Genomic DNA, 22554 nt, shown 5'->3' with positions numbered 1-22554 from the left:
TGGGTGCTGAGCGAGAGAGATATGTTGGATGCTTTGATACAAGACAGAAGATTTATCCGATTGCTCTCTGGAAGAAGCCTGGTATATTTAAGAAGCTCTTCAAGCGAGTCTTAAAACAACTGACTCCATGGTGTGTTGCAGGCAAGGAGCAAAGATAAACTGTTTCCAAGAATTTTTTTTTTTCCTCGAAGGTTGTACTCTGAGTGAACACAAATATACAGTAAAAATCTGTATGATGCAGCAGAATGAAAAATACAGCCCTGCAATGAATACTACTAAAAAAAAAATGTTGTTGGGAAATATTACTATGATTATGATTATGTGATATTTTGAGGCCAAAGTCTGTGGTGTTGTATTGGACTGTGTAATACAGCATACATTACAGAGACTTCTCATTACAACCTCAAGCAACATCGTGATTATTTACAACCCTAAAAAAACTATCGCAGCTCAGCAAAAACCTGGAAGCCCAACACTCAGACTTAAAGCCAGTTTGATCTTTATCGAAGTTTTGGAAAAAGGCAAAGTGCAAATTAGGGAGGTAAAGAAAACCAGAGGGCAAGACAGAGATTGTGGTCCAAAAATTGGCAGCAATTTTTATTCCGGCAATTGAATGTGAGGAGCTGATGAAGTGAGTGGGAGCAGGTGAGTATTGAGAGGAGGACAACCAGGTGGTCTGAGTGATGGGAAAGTAGGGCAGGTGGCCGTTTCTTAAACCACAGGAACGTTAGAAACAAAGAGAAAAAAAAACACAGTTAGAGCAGAATTAATACAATAAACTGACCCGACTGCGGAGCTATAAAACATATGTACAGTGTGTGTATATAGGGATAGTTACACGACCTCTAACATTTTGCATTTCAAAAGAATGAGCAGTGGAACAGGTGAGTTTGGGTAAGTGAGATAATGGTATTCATGTTGAGCCTTGGTGATGACTCGATCAAGGTTGGGAGTGATGGTAAAAAGAAGACTTGCAGATGCTCTGATTTGACAAAAAGTTAGTTTGTAAAGAAAGGGAGAAGTAATGTTGGAGAAGTAACAGAAGTGAGTGACGGATACTAAAAGAAAGGTCTTAGCCTTCGACTGTAACTTAATAAAGAGAGAGTGACTGAGAGAAAACACAGACAGACTAAGGAATCTATACAGAAGTGGGAGGTACTGTGCAACCACAGTACAGTACCTCCAGACAAGTGCTTCTCACATGATCATAGACCTCCAGCCTGTTGTCATTCCCAGCGCGTCACATACAGACATTTTGTCGAAGCCATTGACGTCAAAGAGATATGCACATGTTGCCTTTTGGCATCCGCACCATGACCACCTAAATCAAAGATGGAGATCATGTGATGGAGTAGAAAGTGTGACCAAGTCTGTTGGAATGAGGCTGAGACAGAACAAGCACAGAAGACCGGTGTTCAAGCCCCGTCCAACCTAAACCTAACCAAACTGAGACCATGTTACATTCGACTCAAATCATGATCATTTCTAAACCTAAATGTAGTTTTTGGTGCCCAAACATAACCAAATTGCAACCTACCTTAAGCCTAACCCTAAGGTACCAGCAGTATTTGATGCCCAGGTTGCAACCTCAGTTATTAACACACGCAAGTTTGACCCTGTTAGTTCAGTGGAGAGTTCTATTTGAATCTCCATGAGGAAATGTCTGATCTTTGACATTTTTACTTAAGATAAAAACAATAAAAGTCCTTGTTGTTAATATTTGGTGTTTCTACCAGTTAATATCAACCCTCTGTCCCATGTACGCAGGTGTTTAAAATGTCTCCACAATTCTTGCATCCCAAATTAAAGTGTCTCCCTGCCTGGCTCAGTCATCTCCTCTCCTCCGGGATCATTGGGTGAACAAGAAATAATTAATAGCTTTCCAGGCTAATGGGTATTGATAGGCCATCAGTAATGTATCCACATGCTCTGCCAGGGCCTTTTGTGCTCCTGTTCTGGAGGTCGTTTGCTTCGTTCAGCAAATTCACGTCTCATAAAATACAGCTTGGAGTAATCTTCAGAATCAGTTTCCAATAATGTCATTGGGAAGTTGGAGGAAACCAAGGTCTTCTGGCTGTGTAATAATTAAGCACTGACTCATCATGGCTGCTCCCTCGTTTGCTGCTGAGTTGACTGGTTCTTTCTTTCAGGACCGCACTCGGCTCTTTGGCTCAAATACATTGTTATTTAGTTAATGGCAGAATCTACGGCTTCTCTCCTTCACAGCGGAGGCAAAGACAGCGTGAGACAGTATAATTGCACACCTCCTCCAGTGAGGATTTCTTTGTGCACGGTCTTGAGCATCTTGATTTTCCACTTTTTCTTTTCAGGAAATGAAAGTCAACAGAGAATCACCCTTTCTGAGACTCACTGAGCCAACACAAGTCCTCTGGTCTGTTTTTCTTTCTGTCCTCGAACGTCATAACAGCTGCAATAAAACAAACTGAATATGTGTTTACCTCCAAATAAAAGTCTCTGTTGTGTCACCGCTTTTCTTTGACATTTTCACACAAAACCTTTAGGTTTTGTTATGTAACTATTCTTGTATAAGGATCGTCTGCTATCTGTTATTTCTGTTTCTGCTGGTACTGTTCTGGTGTTCAGCATCATTAGGTAATAAAACACTTTCGCATAATGGAACAGCTGCTTTCAACAGCTCCATAAATGCAGTCCTGCTAACGTAAAAGCCGTTTAAACATTCCTGCCATGAAAGAAAGTAAATTTTAATTTTGTAGAAATTGACATTGCAGCTGCTCTTTATAGTGACACAAATCTCTCATTGATATTTTCGTGTAATTCTTGTACAAGATGATGGTATACGAATGGCAACAACCCATCTTCCCCGTCTCTGCTAAAAGCCACAAACAGCTCCTTCCATCTCACTTTGTGCCAACAGCTAAATTGCACTGATTTTATTTTTCCACGGAGTCAAACTTGAGAATTGCAAAATACATCAAATACTGAAAAGTTTATGTGGTTGTTTGAAGTAATTTAGGTAATTTTTCTTCCATATCTGTAGCACATTTACAGGCTGCAGATTCTGTAGTGGATTCTGGTCAAGAATAAGAGTCAACTCAGTGTATTTATTAAAGTGCATTTAACTAATAATTAAGAGAGATTTTTCAAATACTATATATGTGACAAAAAAGGGGGATAATTTTGGGCCTAACAGACAAATTTCAAGCATCAATGTGGTCATATTAAAAACTGAATAGACTCAAATTCAGGTGTAAATAAAAACAAAAAACAAATGAACTACTACTGATCCAAATAAAGACAAAAAAACAACTGAAATAATTACAACCGGCCATAAACAACGTTATAAAAATCTTCTTCAAGGTCACATTTTGAAAAATACAACTATTCACTTCCTTGCAGTTTAGTGAGAGGATCGATAGCAGACGCATAACTCTTTGTTATGAAGCTTTGGCCTAAGCTTCAAAGACTGGAAACAGGAGGAAACCGACATAGAAACAAAATCTGACCACCAGCACCTCTAAACTTCATGATTTAATACATTTTGACTTGTTTATTTAATTCTGACAAAACTGACGTCATTGAGCCAACAAAATCACTTATGCTAAGCTAAGATAAGCCCCCCCTGCCTGTAGCTTCGTCTTTGACGGACAGATCTGTTTTTGATCTTCTCATCGATCCCTCTGAAAGAAAATAAATAGATGTAGTTCTCAAAAGAGAGTTTCTGCATTTTCTTGCTTTATTTTACATATTTCTTCACTCCCAGCACGTCTAGACTCTCCCTGCAATGTTGTCATGAGCCACAAAGCTCCCTGGGATCCTGATATCGACTTTGCGATCAAATGACTTCCTGAATTTTCTATTGATATACATAATGAGAGGGATTGGTTTAAGATGGATTCAGTGTCAAATGAGGTACTCCCTGATATGAATAAACAGCAGTATTGCCAATATTCCCACATCAATTCATCTGAGTGCAGGTGCTGACTGTGCACATTGGTCTGGCTCTGCTCCACTTGTAATACAATTGGTATCGATCCGCTGCACAGACAAGGCAAGACAAATTAGGTTCAGACCTCACCGGCAGGCAAAGAATGCTCAGGACGTCAAGCCGGTGGGTCCCACTTTATTCATCGCTGTCTCTCTCTGTCAGGCAGACGTTCAACTGGCGCCTGACATGTAGACAGACTATCATAACTTCCCTTTGACTGGCAACACTCCTCGTAATTAGCAGCTAATAACTGCAGTGAGCAGAGATGAGACATGAAATGAACTGTTGGTACTCTGCTGAAGATCCCCATTGGGCATGGCAGCTAGAGAGAACTGTTAGAAAGTAAGTGTGTGTGTGTGTATGTGTGTGTGTGTGTGTGTGTGTGTGTGTGTGTGTCTGTGTGTGTGTGTGTGTGTGTGTGTGTGTGTGTGTGTGTGTGTGTGTGTGTGTGTGTAAAGCAAGGAGATGGGAGGGAGACAGCGAGTGAGAGTGTGTGTGCATGTGCTGTATGAATGAATATTTATTGTTTCAGAGTCATGGCTCAGAATCAACATTGTACGGTCAAATAAGGCTTTTAAAATGAAGTGTTGGCCTTTTTCAAGAAGTAGTAAAGTGGCCAACCTTTAACTAAATAGCAACATATCAGGAACTCCTCGTCTTAAAATCTGGTACAAACGTTCACTTTGACTCAAGGATGAACTGAATAGATTTTGGTGATGAAAGGTCAAAGATCAAGGTCCTAATTAACAGCCATATACAGTAGAGTTGTTGCAGTTGCAGTTCTTAACACAGAAGTCTAGGAGGACATTTTTGCTCTCCAAGTGCCCCTCTAATTTTATACTGAACTCATGAAAATGACCGTATTATTGGAGTCCACCACCAGTACATCAATAGGTCACACTTGGCTCCTAACTTGAAACAAAATTAAACTGGTTGTGACATGCTGCATATCAGGACGTCCTTTGCTTCCTGTCATCTTCCAGCACTGAGCGAGCCTCGCTGTGTTTTCCTTCCCCTTTCACAAACAAACAGAATACAATAGGACCACATCTCATTAGCTATACCCTACTTTGTCTTCAGCGATCTGTGTGCTAATGAAAGCTGATTGTCTCTGTGGCTTTCAGTGCCCAGCAGCTTGCACTTATTATAAAAATGGCTCTGCACACTCCGATGAGGAGGAGCGTTTCCCCACTCGGGGACCTGGTCACAGCAGACGACAGCGACAGAGACATGGAGCACCCACGAGTGACGATGCATATGACGGCCGCCTCGCAGAGGAGGGGATTTTAAGAAAGGAACCTAAAGAAGAAGACAAAAGAAAAGTGTGGAAGGAGCGAGGGACAATAGCTGTAGATCATGAAGAAGAGGATTCCAGGCAGGCAGAGCTGTCAGGTTTTCCCTCTGTGAGATTTCATTATGCAGCTGTCTCTGGAAGCCATGGTAGCTGTGCTCGCAGGATTAGATTAAGTTGCCAACTGCAGTCATGAAAACAAGGGGGATGTCTACAGGCTCTTTTGACACAGTGTTTGTTTAGAGAGTGTGAAGAAGTGCACGCACACGCACACGCACACACACACACACACACACACACACACACACACACACACACACACACACACACACACACACACACACACACACACACACACACACACATCAGCGACGGTGGGCAACACATACGAGCTGCAGAATGTAGCAAAGGTTGCACGTAGAGAAGAGGCAGAAAAGGCTAAAGGGCTAAAGGTTAGCTCTACTTTATGCTGGCTTTATTCATTATAAAATACCAGCTTCTGTCACAAATTAGACTGCAACACAGAACAGTACCTTCTTCCCTCAATTACTGGAAAAAAAAACCTGCAGATTTTCCCAGAAGAAATGCCAATGTTGCATGCAGTTTCTGACCTTTCTTATAAATTAAAAAAGAATGAATGTTGGACGGGTTCCTTAGTGAAAGCAAAAACAACAAATTCTGTCTTGACTGCAGTGCACTTAAATTATATGCATGTCAGTTATGAGCCACAACAATTATGAGCTTGTTGCAAATCACTCTGTGGTATTCCAGCAGAAACAGCACAATTTAAACATTACATTGCACTCACTCACCCCTGTATGCCTGACCAGAATTATAAGAGCTGCAGCTTGTACTCTGCCAGTGTCGAGCGGCGTGTCGTTGTACTTTAATCAAACGTATGGAGACAAAAGATGTAGTGTTGGTACAATGTCCTGAGGCTTGGAAACAGAAAAACCTTATACGAGAGAAAAGAGGCCGCCTCTCTATACCTTCTAGCTTTGTAGTGGGAATTGGCCTGAATACAAACTAACACAAACTCTTGTTATATCAGTCCAGTCCAAAATTCACCAGCTCTGAATTACAATACTGATCAAAATGACTATACTGTGGAAACACCTGTAAAATCAAAGTTACCTGTTCCATTGTTACAGAATTTGATTAAATAAACTTTGTATGAAAAAAACAAAAACATTGTGAAACAAAGGTCAATGGACAGAACCTGGAAGTTGGATGGGATTATTACTCACATTTAGCCAGAATCTGAGAAGCAAGAGTCTTAAAGAAGGTGAAGTCTATCAGACCTGCCTATTAGCATGGCAGACAATAGCATTGATGTTGGAAGATTCTGGAAAACGCTAATTCAATAAAAATATCTGTTACATCTGGCATGACAGATAATGGTGAGAAATGAAGGCAAATAAAATATGGTCAAAATAAAAAATAACTAACACACTCAGGCAAGGTTAGGGACAGATTGCGGCTACAGTAAATACAAATGTGAACAATTATTTCAGATCTGTGACAGGAAGCACACCACGATCCACCTCCTGACCTAAAAAAACATTTCTATCAGCCTCAGGAAACGCTATCCCGAGACTGGCAATGAATGTTGGAACCGCACATCAATAGGGAAGCAGAGGATTGTCCGATATTTTCAAAAGGATACTAGGCTGGTGTTTGTGGGAAAGCATCAAGCAGGGGGTTTCTAAAATATGTATATTCTTAAAAAAAGACAAACATCTTCATTTGACTTTCTAATGCTTGTTCTGAAGTGATTGAATGTTTCCGTCTGAGTTATGAGCTGAGGCGGCATATCTGAAAGATCTGGAGTAGGATTTCCTCCATTTAACTCAGCCGTGCTTGCCTTTTCATCTTCCTTTTAGAGCTAGACCATGTCCAGTTTGTGCTTCTCTTTCCCCTCCTCCTCCGCAGGTCCTCATCCTCAGTCAGCTCTTTTCTGAAGCTCTTCTCCAGAGCATCACATTCATTTTTCCACTCCTACTTTCTCTAAATCAGCCCAGTCTTCCTGCTCAGTTTAAACAGGATCTGTGCATTCAGATGTTGTTAACGGCTCTCATTTATTTTGTTCAAGGCTCCTATTTTTCACAGCTTGGCTTTTCTGGTTCTTGCGTTCACTTTCTTCAGTCTCTTATTGTAGCTCAGTATCTTCATATTTCCCTCACCAGCTGTCCCAATTTACCTTTGCTTCTTTTCAACCCTCCTCAAAAGGCACCTTTGATCCTTTCGCTCCTCTCCTTCTAGGCAGGTCTGATCAGGTTTTTCTTCTTCTGAGCTCAGAGAGAAACCTGACGGGAGGTGATTTCCTTTACTTTTATTTTTCAGCCCATCTTCCACCTTCTACTGCATTCAGTGTCAACCTGTATGCATCATATGCTCTTTACTCTTTTCTTTCCTGCTCCCTATGGTTTCATACACAGGTGAGCTCATTCTCATTTCACAGTACTGATCCAAAACTCAGCTGGTTTTGGACATCTTTTGCAGATTTGTTTTTATTTTTTATTATTTTGATTAAACTCTTGTTACAAGATGAAAATGGACTGGTCTCTCACCCCTCAAGCTCTAATCCCAGCAGCAACGTTTATTGGAAAAAGAACTGGATAGAGCATCCATTTTGAATGAACTGATGGCTAGTGTGGAAAGAAATTGTTGCAGGTCAAAAGCAGTCTTATCTGTGTGTACAGTCATGTTCTTCTTCATGGTGCGAGTGATACACATCGGGGATCAGGTTAACCGCAGGCAGCAGTCCACTGAAAGTATATTTCAGCTTCCCTCTTCGGAGTGTGAAATCACATAATGATAAAGATAAATCACTTCCCTCTGCAGATACAATCACATTGTATGGCACATTGCGTGAGAGCACATGGTGCTATATACTGCAGCAGGACTGATTTGTACTGTCTGCTCAACTGTGTATCATATATCTGGCAATGTCCCCCGCAGTGCAGAGTGACTGTGAATTATACTTTACACTTAGCTCCTGTAGTTTGCACTGTGTGTGCTGTGAAACTCTGAGTTGTCACTGAGCCGACACCAGTGTCACCAACACTAATCTATGCACATCTATTCTGCGATTCAAGCGACCGTAAATCCTACTCAATGAGAATAATACAGAACGGGTTTTAAAAGATCCATGCATTTTTTGGAAATGTAGTTTTTGAATTGCTACTATTAATTTTTAAATTGCTATTAAGTATTACAATATAAAAAAACCTCTACTTATCCACAAATTGATGGCTCTTTAGGGTTTATTTCTTCACAAAAGTGTTTTTTTTCCTCATTACCTTGCAGCACGCCTTCTTAACTCAGCATTTTACATGTACTGTAGTTTCACCTTACTTGACTGTGCTTTAAATTGCAGATAGCCTATGGGACTGAATCCTATTGGAGTTGGAAAAGGCGTTCACTGTACTTCACTGATGGTGCACAATAAGTGCCAAAGCAATGATCTGCAGCTCTCTGTACATTCTTTACATAGACAAACCTACAGTACATTATGAGATAAATTACAGTCTAAATATGTCCTTGTTAACTGAACATCTCTCTCAGTCTGACTTCTATATTTTTTGTCAGCAAATCCAAGATTGGTGTCACCATTCCAGCACTGTGACATCAGTAAGTGCAAATGAACAGTTAGTGTTAAATTTGAAGAAATTCTTGAGACATTGTGTTAAAAAGCCTGGGAAAGAGTTACAACCCAAAAACACAATACTGAAGCTGGTACAGAGGCATACAAATCATTGAACACCTGGGCACTGCAGTTGTACCATACATTAATCAAATAGGCATAACTTTTGCATTTGTGCATTAATTAGGGACTATTTTCAGCTGTGGATTAATACATATTTGGTATTCTCTGGAGTATTTATCCATGCTCATTGTAATGACAGATATTGCATGCCAAACACAATTTTCACCTTTTAAGAAAAGACACTGTCCATGTGAGAAACTGCATGTGTTGTTACAGTGAGTACTGAACAAGGCTACTGAGCAGATTTGACAACTAAATGACACACTCACCGACAGTACACTTAACAAAGACATTGCCAACTTTATAAACTGTAAAACTATAATCAATTAGCTTGTTCATTTATGGTAACGATAAAAGCTAAATTATTTCACTGTAATTTTTGCTATTTATATCACATACAGTTTCTGGCAGGTCTGTGAAGGTGTTTATTTTTATCTACAGCATCACCCTGCAGCAAGAAGGGTACTGAGGTCACTTCCTTTGTTCCCGAACCAACCTGGTGGGCCGAGATTGGCTTCTTCAGACAGAGACAGATGAAAGAGAAAAACAGTCTGTGGTCGAAATGCTTCTCTGTGTCTCCATTAATAAAGATGAGATTGATTCTGTGTGCGAGTGAAAGCCGGTACATGCTTTATGGAGGAGATATGGAAGAGGAGCATGGTCGAACACACAGAAGTTTGGTTAACTGTCATGTGTTTGGTCGAAGATAAAAGGCTCTCTGGATCTGCCTTATTGATACACCAAACTGGAAAGCAGGACAGTTGAAACCCTGATTTAATAGCAGCTCAAATATGGCTGGTTTTTATTTAAAGAAATAAGATCACATCCTAAATATAGATCATAGAAAGACTAAAACCAGAATTTTAATGATCAAGCAGCTCTTTTGTTCACAAAGTCTCGGACCCCTCTTTTGAAATGGAGATGGTAGATTAAATAAAAATAAAAAAAGAAACAGTTTTTGACTTCAGGCCAGATGACAGACAGCGTGGGCTTACTGGGTGTATTTAGGTCTTCCAAACAAAACAGGCAAAATCATTTTAATCTTGCACAAATCTATGCAAAGGTCTACAAAAGGCTTAGTTAACATATATTTACATATATGTGCACACTGCATTATCCACAACACATACACAATGGACAGCATAAAAATAGGTTCTGTGCAACTCTCTGAGGGAAGAGAATCTGCAACAAAACAAAGCAGAATAAAGGTGTTTCATCAGTCAAAACCCTGATGGAAAGGCAGCAAAAACACTTTATAATGTGATTAAAAGAGGAAAAGACTTCATATAAAGTTTTAAGGATCAGTGGATGGTAATGGAAAACAACAACTTCTGTGTTAGAAACTATGTGTGTTTTAAAAGCAGTTTGGTTGTAGTTTGCTGGACATTTATTTTACAAACTTTCTGAAAACTGTAACAGCAGAAAGTAAAGAGTATTTTTCATATTTGCTTGAGTTAAAGCGAGACTGCTTGTACGGACGGAAGGATCCAGATTAGATCCTCCATGTTAACCCTGATCCACCCTGCAGTGTTCTGTAATACATCCCTGAACTGCTTCCACCTCTACCGTCCCGTAGATGATGTCTGACCTCAGACTGCTCGCGTTGGTGCTTCAAAGAATAAATCCACTGAAACTATGTCCATAAAAGTAAATCTTGCCAGAATTTTCACAATATTGTCAGTTTTATCTGCACAAACGGGCTCAACATTTTCGACTGATGGCGGTGTAACAATCCCACGTGCCCTTACAACTCAACTCAGGTCTCACCTAACTATCATACTGCAGAGATATGGTTACCAATCCTGGGTGGAGAGCACTGCTGGTTTACATTACAGACAATTAATAAGGGACTGTTTAATTCAGGCAGCTTAATCAGGTGGAAAGACTAAACACACACACACACACACACACACACACACACACACACACACACACACACACACACACACACACACACACACACTGTCTGAACAGATTTCCTTTGTAGTACACATTGTACATAATATGCTGTATGTTGTTTCTCTGACTTAAACATCTTTTCCTGCCTCAAGGTGATGTTCTCGCTCTCCTCTGGGAGTACCAGCTGTTTCCCAAAATATTCCTCCAATGTCTCTTCGCCACCAGCCGACCGACAATATGTCCCTGCTCGTAAAGGTTTCTCCGCTGTCTTCCCTGTGGACAAAATCTGTCATGCTCTTCCTTTTCCTTTTGTCTTCCCTGCCTCAACTCTGATCATTTGCCTTTTAATTGCTGCAGTTAGATACTTCGGCATTTGTTTATGTTGTTAGACGTACTCAAGACAGGCTGGATTTACATCCTGAATATATACGTGAATGTGAAGGAGTTGAAATGCACAGAAGAATGAGTCTAATTACTTCATTGAGTCGAATTACTTTCCTCAGGCAGTGTACACGCCACCTTCCAAATCTCACAACATGTGACACAAACCTGCGAATGAAGAAAGCTGCTTGTAAACAGAGAATCAACGCAACTAAAAGATATCATGCAAATGTCTCGTCTACCCCCCCCATGCATGTTTGTTTACTGCAGCTCAGTCATAAGTCAAGTCATCGGCTCACACGTGTGTCGGTCAGCTTCCCTTTCTGCAGGTGACTGTACTGCATGTGTCCTGTGTGTACACTGAAGAGGACGACATTAGTTCTGCTGCAATGCTACAATGCAGACATCACAGATTGTGCTGTGTCTTGCTAACTTCATAAGCTTCCACAAAACCCTCAACACCATCTGCTGCACTTGGCAAAGGAAAACGACTTCTTAAGGAGAGGAATGTGAGGACTGTTTTGAGAACAAAAAAAAACCCAGAGCCATTTTCAGCGCAAATCTGCTCTAGCCTCCCGTGTGCTTTGACAGTTTCCCAGAGACTTGCGGGTCAGGGCAGAGCACAGAGACGTTAGGCTTCATTTGAGATTGGTTTCCTCCTCCATCCATCAATAGTGCGCTGGGATTTCATGGCTTTCCAGTGATAGTCCAGGAAAAAGCAGAACAACCTACAAATTGCATCCGCATCAGAGCCTTGTGAATACTCTTCCTGGTTGTTGCCGTCGGACAGAATTTCCGTTTAGATGTGCAGATCAAGGCCATCTTCTGGTTTCTGGACTGAAGTTGCTGCTCAAGGCGTTAATGCTCGATTTGACAAACATAGCCCGTATTGAATTTTACAAATGGATCTATGGATTGAGGACAAATGATAATTAGCTAGCACAATTTGATGAAAGGAGTGGAAAGGATAGGGTTGCATGCAGTTAGACTGAGGCAAAAGGATTACACAAAACCTACTAGAAATAGTCATTCTGAAAAAAATCACCAGCGCTTTTAACAAAAAAAAAAAATGTATAAACTTAAAACACAAAGCTCAGTCTCTCTGATGCAATAAATTCAACATGCTGCTGTTTTGCAATTCACCAGAGAAAATCTAATTCGCTTATTATGGCGCAGTAAACCTTTACTAGACATACTTATTCCTATAATAAGTGTGAAAAGCCTGTCAGGCAAACATCACAGCAAACTTCATGAAATCAAATAACCATGTCATGTAAAGAAATCCTATAAACATTATAGTGGAGCCACCATGAATTAAACAAAGTCCATTAAATTAAATAAAGTAAAACAAACTGTGAAACATTTTTTTTTAAAGGGAAGATTAAAATAATTTGACTTTAGCACTTTTGTTATGAAGCTCACACCGACTCACTAGTGCACACACTCAGGTGGAGATGACAATGGTGCACGTTGTTGTAAAATAATTTCTATCCATGGCATGAGGACTGGTGCATGAAATGCCTCCCAACACTCACATTTGTGAGTGGGTGTTCATCAACAGGAGAGAACTGCTCCGTTTGGCTGATCATGTTGAAAAAGGCTTACACAGCGTATGCATGCTTGAAGAAGTTGGGTGGTGACTTGGGAGACACATTTGCCCACGGCATTCCTATTGGTTTATTAGTGACGTGATGACACGGAGGAGTTGGGCTCAACACTTTATAAAGCTTCCCAGTCCGCGGCGAACCACTCTTTAAAAGACCACTGTGGCTGAAACTTCTCATTCCGCATCTCACGTACTGGAAGCAGGAGAGACACCTCTACATTACTGTCCATCATGAGCGAGGTAGGACAATTTTAATGTTTTTAAACAAAAGAAGTGCCGGTATTAACCCGATTACGCACGTTCCTCGCGCTACCGCGCAGAGGGAAACAACATTAATGAGGGATTTAACAGCCAGGCGAGCTGCTGTTGCGACGGATTTCTCTTAACTGATGAGATTTCTTCACATTTACTGTTGCAGCGCGGATATGATTCACTACTGAGTGTCAGGTGCTCCACAGACAGCTGCGCTGTCAAAGCGCGCCGGGCGGCAGCAGTGGAGGGAACACCAGGGCGCATCGATGTGCTGTGGGCTACTCCCCCTGAAGTGACAGCGGTTGAACGATTCACAACTGTATTTATTTTATACTGCAGCGGTTCAGACGTATAGTTTAAGTGAGTGAAGTTAAAACAATTACAAGGAACAAAACGTGGCGCAAGTGGAGCGCTGGTTCAAAAGCATGATGGAAGTGAACAGATTTTACTCTTTGATTGTGAGTGAAATCTCTTAGAGGGATATAGTGAGGGGGCTGAAATATTTTGCAGATGATTTATTTTAGTGTGTGTGGTTGGTAGTGCAGGTGGACACACACTTGGGTGACTAACTGTGGTGTAGGTTTGTCTCCAGCAGTAGTCAGCAGTCCTCGGTATAGAAAGCTCTATCACAGGGGGTTCAGCTTGCAATGGAAAACTGCTGTTAGGTTTTCCCACAGCACGAGCGCTTTCTCCTCATCCCCTACAGTCACAGATGTTTCAGCTCAATTCATTTGAAAGTGGAAGGAGGAGGATATATATAGCTCTTCTTAATGGAGAGCTTTTAATTTGGATTTATTATTTCCCAAAATGATCATAACAGTACTGACAGCTGACAATGCCTTAAAAAGAGCTGATGAATTGACAACTATCCTTTTGTTTTTGCTTGTCAGCTGAGTGACACTGTTGTAAGACTACTGTGACACCTTCGGTTGTTGTCAGAGTTTGAAATGTCCTTACCCGGTCATCAGCAGATTGTGGGACATCAACAAAAATTTCAGCTAACACCTCAGTTCTGTGCAGCAGTGACGGAGACAGCTCCAGTTCAGTCACTCAGTAAAAGTCCTGCAGTTATTTTAAACAATAAATAAAAATAATACATTTTTAAATTAAAAACAAATTAATATGTATTTTAATAGAAATCTTGTTGACTTGCTTTTTGTTGTGAGGGGAGCGAGTTACTGTAATGTTTCTGTTCTTAATTTCTGGAGCAGTGTGATTTTTGATTCTGCTACAAATTATAGGACCATGAGACTAACTGAATTTAACTGAATCACTTAAAAGGAATATTTAGGTGCACTTGGGCATGTGGGGATATTCTTGTTTGTGCTGCTTTATGTATATTTTCTTTCCAGAAGCCTATATATCAATTTGTGTTTGTTTTTCACTGTGCATATATTAAAGTTGGGAAAAGACAAATGCTTGCACAAAGGGTAAGTCTGAGATGTTAAGAGTGTGTAACTTCATGAAGACAGTAGCTCTATCAGAGTTCAATCCTGCAGTCTAATGGGGATGTAGTTTGTCAGTCCCTGAAATGGCTCGGCGGCAGACTTCACCTTTACTTCCCTGCAAGCGGTTTATAACAAGTCTCTCACTGGCTGCTTCAGTAAAGGATGAAATCAGGCTGCACACACAATACAAGCTATCACAGCTTTTGAATAATTGAATCCCTTGCTGGCAGTGAAATCACCCGAGCCTTTTGTTTGGTAATAATGTGCAAAGTAAAGAGACGCTGCCCTGTTGATTAAAGGAGGTGCAAGTTTTAGAGGAACACGGTGAGGAAGAGGAGGAGGAGAAGGAGTAGGAGGAGGAGAGGGCAGTGGTGGACAGATGTGAAATGATTTTAGTCTACGTATTTTGTCAGGTTCTCTGCCGAGTGAAATTATTTTCAATCAAAGTCATGAAGATATTCAGTCTCCAAAGTTGACTTGGAGCCAGTACCCGAAGCAGAGCAGCTCAGCATGTTCTGGATGGATGAGTCTCGCAGTGGTCAGCACTGCAGTGCTCCCTCCCCGCCCTTGTTCCTCCCCACCTCCCTCTTCCTCCCTTCATCCACACCCATTCAGAAGTATAATACTTAAATATTACTCCAGTTTTCTAACTACATCTGCCCCTTCTCTTTTTGTCTCTTGGTGAATGAAACAAATCAACAACCTAAAAAACAACACCTTTTTAAACCCAGAGGAACAAGCTCCTGAAAAGTCCCCAAAGCTTCTTCTGTCAGTGTGTTCATGTCAAGGAGGAGAGAACGAGCTGACGAGAGAGACTGAAAACTGTCAGGTGCCCCAGATGGAGGAAAATGGCTGACTCAGAGGCTTTAATACTTTTCTGTTAGATACAGAGTTGGATTTAAGCTACTGACACAGCTGCTAACCATCATGACAGTTTGTCTTCCGGCTTCTGATGTCTTAAGCTGCAGTTTGTTGTGTGTTCTCGCTCCCTGTCTGAGTGGTTTTGTGTTTCCCGGTTTGACGTGGTTTCGACTCTCCTTGATTACACAGCAGCCGCGTTCTGATTAAAATGAGAAATGTGAAGCGGACTCAGTGAGATGAAGCTAAACTTCGCAAACCCTCTCAGAATAGGCCGTATCCATACAGTTCATTTGTCCTAACAGTAGAGGCACACTCGTTACTAATACCCCTAATGACTGCACTGTCTGAGTAATGCTGCCATGAATTTCCTACGTATACTCCTTTTAAATTTGCTAAATCAACTTGATGATAACTGCCAGCTACGGTGGAATCACAACTATTTTATCCATCATTTGTTGTCACTTCCTGTAGTTTATATTACCAAGATGGCGATATTGTCGTTGATTTTTTAGGTATTTCTGACTTGGAACTTAAAGACTAACGTGAAACATTTTTCTAAATCAGTTGCTCAAAGCTACGACTTTCAATTATATGACATTAATGCTGCATAAGTCTGAGCGGTGAGTCAGCCCTACTAATGTCACACCTGAATGTGTGGTAATGCAGTCATAATTAAGCCTTAAATGCACAGGCCGTTTTTCAACCATTATTACATACCCCTTAATGTATATAAAGTAGATTAAGGCATTAAAAATTAAACATTAAAATCATGTGCTTATAATCTTTTTAGGGCACAGTATTAACAATAACATTAAAATTAGTTTTTGCCATTTATGAAATATTTACATTTACTTATATACCTCAGGTTTTTAAAACAAATGACTAGTATTTTTCAGTGTAGATATTTCATGTGTACTGTCTTAAGCAAACAGTAATCGCTAATCACAATAACATGCTCGTGGTTATTACAGTGCAGTTACATGAATACACAGATGAGGCATCTCGGATGTCTTTGTAGGCCTTTTTCTCTGTAATCGGTTCTTCAGAGCATTAATCACTTTTTAGAAATAGTGGGACCTGTTTTCCATTTCTGCAGCTGTGGCCACAGCAGCTGAAGGCAAACATTTTCTTATTTTTTTGATAGCTCTCTGAATGGTGTTTTCATTTTCAGGAACATCGTCCTTTGCAAAGCGCTTGTTATCAAAATCCAACAACATTAAAAAAAAAAGGTAAATATAATTACCACCTTGTATGTATATGAATAACCTAGTTTTCATAGGTAACATAGTCTCCTCCTGACTATCTCCAACCAGTGCCATCCCAGTAGAGACCGAGTCATCCTGAACTGTTCCCATGGGGACAGCTTCTGAACACTTGTTCCACCAGCTCATCGCTGAGGGGTGAATCAGACTTTATTTGTGTAGCACTTTTCATACAAAGGCCTTGCAGCACAAAATGCTTTACAAAACAAAGAAGGTCAGTGTGGTGTCTTCTGCAATAATGCTGAGCTTCTGTCCAGAGCATTGGGTGTTGGGATATAGACAGGTTTTGCATACAAACAGCATGCGCTTGTAATAATGATCAGTGTGAAGACGATCGTCTCCATCCTGGTTCAGGTTTGTCATGGGAGGACTGGGACTGGGATTTTGTTTTCTTCAGCTGGGACTGAGCTGGTGACAGAGGCAACGTTTGCATACATATAAACAAGACTTAAGATGACTTCAACAAAGTCAAATAATGTCCTTACAATACATTTTTATCAAGTTAGATAATCAAATGTATTCTCGAGACCATGCTATTTTGGAAGACAAACCAAATATGAACCCAAAAACAGTGGATGATTTAATTACACTGTAACCTATTTTGTGTTCATTCCTAACTGACAGCATGTTTTATACTTGTTTATTCTCTGAAAAGTTGTTAATTCATGTTTTACTTTAACATTCAGGAAGATAAATCAAAAGGAATAACATTAATTGCGTGTAATACAAATTTGTGATCTTGTTCCGAAGGTTAGAAATGATAGATAATGTCTAAATTATATATACTATTTATTTCTACATACAATGAAACATAGATACAGTAGCTATAAGTAGATTGCACTGCAGTCTTAACATATTGAAAAAGAAAAGGAAAAATGATTGATTATACTTCGTCACTCAGAAAAGTAGAATTACCGCCTCGGTTGCATGTCTCCGCTAACCACTCAAGTTGTAGTTTACATGCATACCTGTCCAAACACATACATGTTGCTCCAAAGAAGCTTCCAGGTCTTAAACCTGGATGATTCACACTCAACTTCAATCCTGACAGCACAGAAGATCGATACAATCACCTCAATTTCTAGATGGATACCCAAGAGTAATGTCACCAATTTAGTATGTCATAAATATGGAATATAATCTCCTTCCGCCCCTCAGTTCTTGTTTTGAGTAATATAAAGAAAAGCATAATAATTTGTGTCAAGTTTTTCACAATTAACATTGATTATTGAGTTGTGGCCGTTTGTGGTCCCTCAAGGCATTCCTGTTTTGTGTTCACAAGAATGGGAAAGACACGAGGTCACAGTGCTACGAATGTGCTGTCTGATCCTTGACCACCAAAATCTAATGAGTTCATTGCTGAGGCAAAGTGAACATTTGTGACAAATTTGAAAAATTGCCTTAAAATTGTACTCTAGATATTGCGTTCCTAGAAAGGGACGGACAGATGAGGGCCGTTACGTCACAGTGACCTTTAAGTCTGACCATTAAACTCGAATCAACTCATCCTTGAGGCCAAGTGAAAGATTGTGCCACTTTTGAAGAAATTCCATCCAGGTGTTGCTGAGATCATATTCATGAGAACTGGTTGAATTGGGGTCACAGTTACCTTCATCTGTGACCTTTGACACGCAAAAACTAATCAGTTCATTCCTGGTACCAAAATGAATCTTTCTACAAAGTTTGAAGTTCCCTCGAGGCGTTCTTGAGATGTCGCATTCAAAAGAACAGGACGGATGGATGGCTGGACAGACAGGCTGAAAACACAAGTTCGCGGCTATCACTGCGGGACGAATAGAGGATTATCTTATCGCCAGTGGGGACGCATAAAAACCACGTTGTGCCAACGGTGCAAGGAGCGCTCATTAGTATTTGAACAGTGTGTATACATAATCTAAAACAACAAAGTCTCAAACTGACAAGTATTTCAGCTATTCTACTGTCATCAGACATAGACGACACCTCAGATGATATTTCTAGTTTCCTCTCCTCATGTCTTGAGTGTGAGGAACTAAGATGCAAGGAAAAGATGCAAATAAGGAAAATGTGGATGCATTTAACTAAAAAAGGATGTACCCTTTGATTACACATCTCTCTACTATGTCCTAATGTTCTGCTGCTAAAAAAGACATAATTGCACTAAATGCAAAATTTAAAGGAAGCCCATAAAGCAAACAATACAAAAATCGTTTACAATGAAGCAATGCCGTCTGTTGTTAAAAACACTAAAGATGAACGTGGGATTATAAATTCCAGTGAACATGGAAACACCGACAAATCACTGAATGTTTTCACAGATTTCTCTGGAATGGTCCCAGTTCATTTCTGCAGGTTTGCACAGTAAAAAGCAACTGTAAAGAGTTCAGCACATTTCCAAGAGTGCTTGAACTCACGTTGACTCATAGGTATTTTCGAACTACAATTTGGCACTCTGCTGTTGTATTTCTGCAGTCACTGACTCATAACTCAGCCATCTTCAAGCCGAAGCAACTCATACAGCAGCAAACAATCTCTAGTTTCTACAGCTGCCTAGTTCAATGTATTTTACTGTCACTGTCACACACAGCTCCATCAGTGCTGGTGAGGGCAGATGGAGCAGCGCTTTGAAGATGGTGTCTAAATTTATCTCAAAATATATTCTTAGATGTTATTGATCTAACTTTGGCCCCTCCCATCCATGTTCTGCTGTGCTAATTAACATCAAAGACATGTTGTTACACACTGCTTTAACTTTAAGCAGCAACACCGATGTGGTGGGTGTGTTCAGAAGAAAGAATGAGGAAAGTTGTATGTATGTGTGTGCGCATTTGAGGGTAGATATGAGTTTTTTTTTTTTTTTTCACCTTCAATTTTTGCGACGGCCAGCATTTTTGAACAAGTTGGCTCAGCAGGGAATGGACAGACATGCTAATTAGCTTGATTAGAAATGGCCTTAAACGTACCCTTGATTGGCTGTCAGATCATTACCACAAGTACCAGCTTCTTTGGAGATTTTGAGTTTTTAATGATAAGAAAAGTCCTCACTTAAGTGGATGACTGTAGTGAGAAATCGTAGGCAGTATTCAGGCCGCTCATAGTTAACCCTGCCTTACTTTGCACTTGGCTGAATTCAACAGCCCACAAACAGGAAGCATAAATATGACAGAAAAAGCTGTTTAATCCACTTTAAGCAGAGATTGCAATTTCTCTAAGTACTTAGACCAAAATAACCCCAACCAGGGACCAGTGATGGTGTCATCACTAATAGCTGGCACAAATCAGGCATCTCTCCATAGCTTCACAGACTTAAGGCTTGCTTACTGAACCACTCATCAACACTAGATTTCCCTTTAGTTTTGCTGCTTTTGATCAAATTATTTCCAAACACTTAGTAAAGTTTTCTCCATGGATGGCCTCTGCAGCTATATCCAACAACCAGACAATATGGGTTTTGAGGCGGCAACTCTGCATCCTCTCTATTTGTCTTCTGTAATGCCGGACTGACACTCTCACACATCACCACCCTCTCACTCCTCAGATTGGATTGTTTTATGTCACTCAAGAGGCCCAACACCGAGCTTTGGGTCTGAACTATAACAAGACTTGCAATAAATCTACTGTCTTAAGGTCTCCAGACAAAATTAAATGCATTATCCGCTACAGCTTGATGCATCATGTTTATTAAAGTAGTGGCAGTAATGGCATCCACTTTCATTTTTGTCATTATCCCGGGTCGATGTGAGGAATTACTCCCCCCCCCTCTCTTTTGTCACTCTCTACATTTTTCCTCTTTGGGTTTAAGCATTGGTTCTCCCTCCCCTTTGAGGGCACTTGAGATGTCAAAACCTTGAAATTCACACTGTATCTGAGGGTAGAAATCTGCTTTCATGCTAAGAAAAACGGAAAATAAGTCTGTCCTGGTCTCTCCAGATTGGTAAACCAACAGGAATGGGTCTGCCCCTGTGTACAGATATTAAGCAGCTTTAGAGCATGTACTGCTGGATTAGGGGACTTTTGGGGATTGTGTAGATCTGCTGTGCGGCGGCCTGCATGGCCAAATTTTCAAACGCCGTCCAACAAGGCAGATGGACACTTGGAAAGATTGTTTTTCATTCTAATGGTACAGATGGTTAAATTGGCTCGGCTTTGTAAATGGAGTAAAATGCTAACTTTGGAAAATAAATACTAACTGCTGTCAGTCTGCTACTGTTTTAATGGACTATCAACACCAAAAATGAAAACATTTTAACTGTATGTCTACAGATGTTTGTTCAGTAGATGTGGTTTTAATGCCGTAGACCGTTACAGCTGTTCTGTCTGGCTGCCGGTCAGTCGATCCATTCAGAACGAAAGCTGTCAGCTGCTGTCGGATGGATTGCCGTGACATTTTGCACAGACATTCATGTTGCCCAAAGGATGAATCTGTCTGATTTTGGTAATCCCTGAATTTTCTTCAGGCATCTTCATTAGGTTGTCGTTTGTGGTTTTGAGTGAAATGTCTTGTGTTGTTTGTGTGTATTTGTATGTGATTACAGTTAGACTCATTGTTCAAGTTAAAATCATTTATATAAAGATAAGAGAATGTACTAAAAATGTCTTCATTAATGTCAGTCCCTTCTCTTTTTCTTGTATTTATTGAAACACAGTTTAAACATACAATCATAAGGTTCTTTAATAATTTTGCTGAAGTAAGTGCCTTGAGATAACTTGTGATGTGATTTGGTGTTATATTAATTAAATTTAACTGAACTAACTTATTATTATTTGTCCCAATTGAAAAGAAAATCATTTAACCTAACCAGAGCTTGTAAATTGTTAAATTTATTTATAAATTAAAAGCTTGAAAATAATCTTTAGTCAATTTAATTCTATTATTTCTATTGTAAAACAGTCACACCACCGAGTTAAGCCTATTTATTATCTGTATGTTGATTCCTATCCGGTTTAGTTTCCCTCGTGAGTCTAATCAACAAACACTCCATCAACCAGCACGATCTTTATCAACAGCAGAGAAGATTTGAACGGCAATTTACTCAACCACAACATCATAAATCACTTGGATTGGTGCCGAATGCACAGTAAAACTGTTACACACTGGGTGGTTAAGAGAGAGGGATGAAAACAGTTTTTGTAATGCATGTGTGGCTGTTGTCTGATTAGTATGCAGCCATAAATTTACCAGCTGTGTACTCAAGGTTGACGGGCTGCGGCTCCTCAGTTTGTGCATCTTACACAGCCAATACACAATGTAAAGTGAATCAATAAAATGAATTGACATCTTTATTAACCCTGTTGGTTTGGAAGGTGTTTACAGAGGTTGTTTCATCCTGTGGCTGATGGATGAGTTGCTGTCAGATTAAACTGTGCATGCAAAAAACAACAACATCCTCTTACACGTTTGCTTTGACATGACATGACAGAAAATTTATGGTAAATTTAAAATAGTAAAAACCTTAAAAATGTTCAGACCTATATGTTGTTGGAGGACATTAACATACTAGCTGTCAATAGTCAAATTGTAACACAACAGATGGGAATGTGAAAGGACAGTTTGATAGCCATAAAATGTGTCAGGGTTCGATAATAGGTGCCGTTGCTGTGGAGTAAAAGCCACCATCTTCTTTGCTCCCTTCATGCACCACAGTCATGTAAAGCACACATTTCAGCAGAATCAGCAACAGCAGTGCTTGCATGCTGGTGTCTATATTTCAGTCATTCACCTTACGAGTTGAGTGGGTGGGGAACAGCTGAATTAGCAGAGCGACATTACTGCTGCAAGCTGCAAATTTTCCTCCCACAAAATCATTATGGCTTCACACTCCACAGATCCCAGACCGAG

The 22554-nt window shown here is 40.2% G+C and overlaps 1 protein-coding gene across 1 annotated transcript in view; it reads left to right on the top strand.

Annotated features, from left to right (window-relative positions):
- The first annotated feature begins 12953 nt into the window (after window positions 1-12953).
- pcp4b (Purkinje cell protein 4b) overlaps window positions 12954-22554 on the top strand; it is a 38914-nt gene continuing 29313 nt past the window's right edge. Inside the window, exon 1 of the mRNA XM_069147612.1 lies at window positions 12954-13153. Within this exon, the coding sequence (XP_069003713.1) occupies window positions 13145-13153 (9 nt within the window). The 5' untranslated portion in view covers window positions 12954-13144. The remainder of the gene's footprint in view (window positions 13154-22554) is intronic.

The sequence above is a fragment of the Embiotoca jacksoni genome, unplaced genomic scaffold, assembly GCF_022577435.1.
Source record: "Embiotoca jacksoni isolate LCO1_2020_lvr unplaced genomic scaffold, fEmbJac1.0.p SCAF_14, whole genome shotgun sequence".
In the NCBI taxonomy this organism is placed as follows: Eukaryota; Metazoa; Chordata; class Actinopteri; family Embiotocidae; genus Embiotoca; species Embiotoca jacksoni.
Note: the sequence above shows the minus strand (reverse complement) of the source record. Positions and strands in the feature narration are given on the sequence as shown.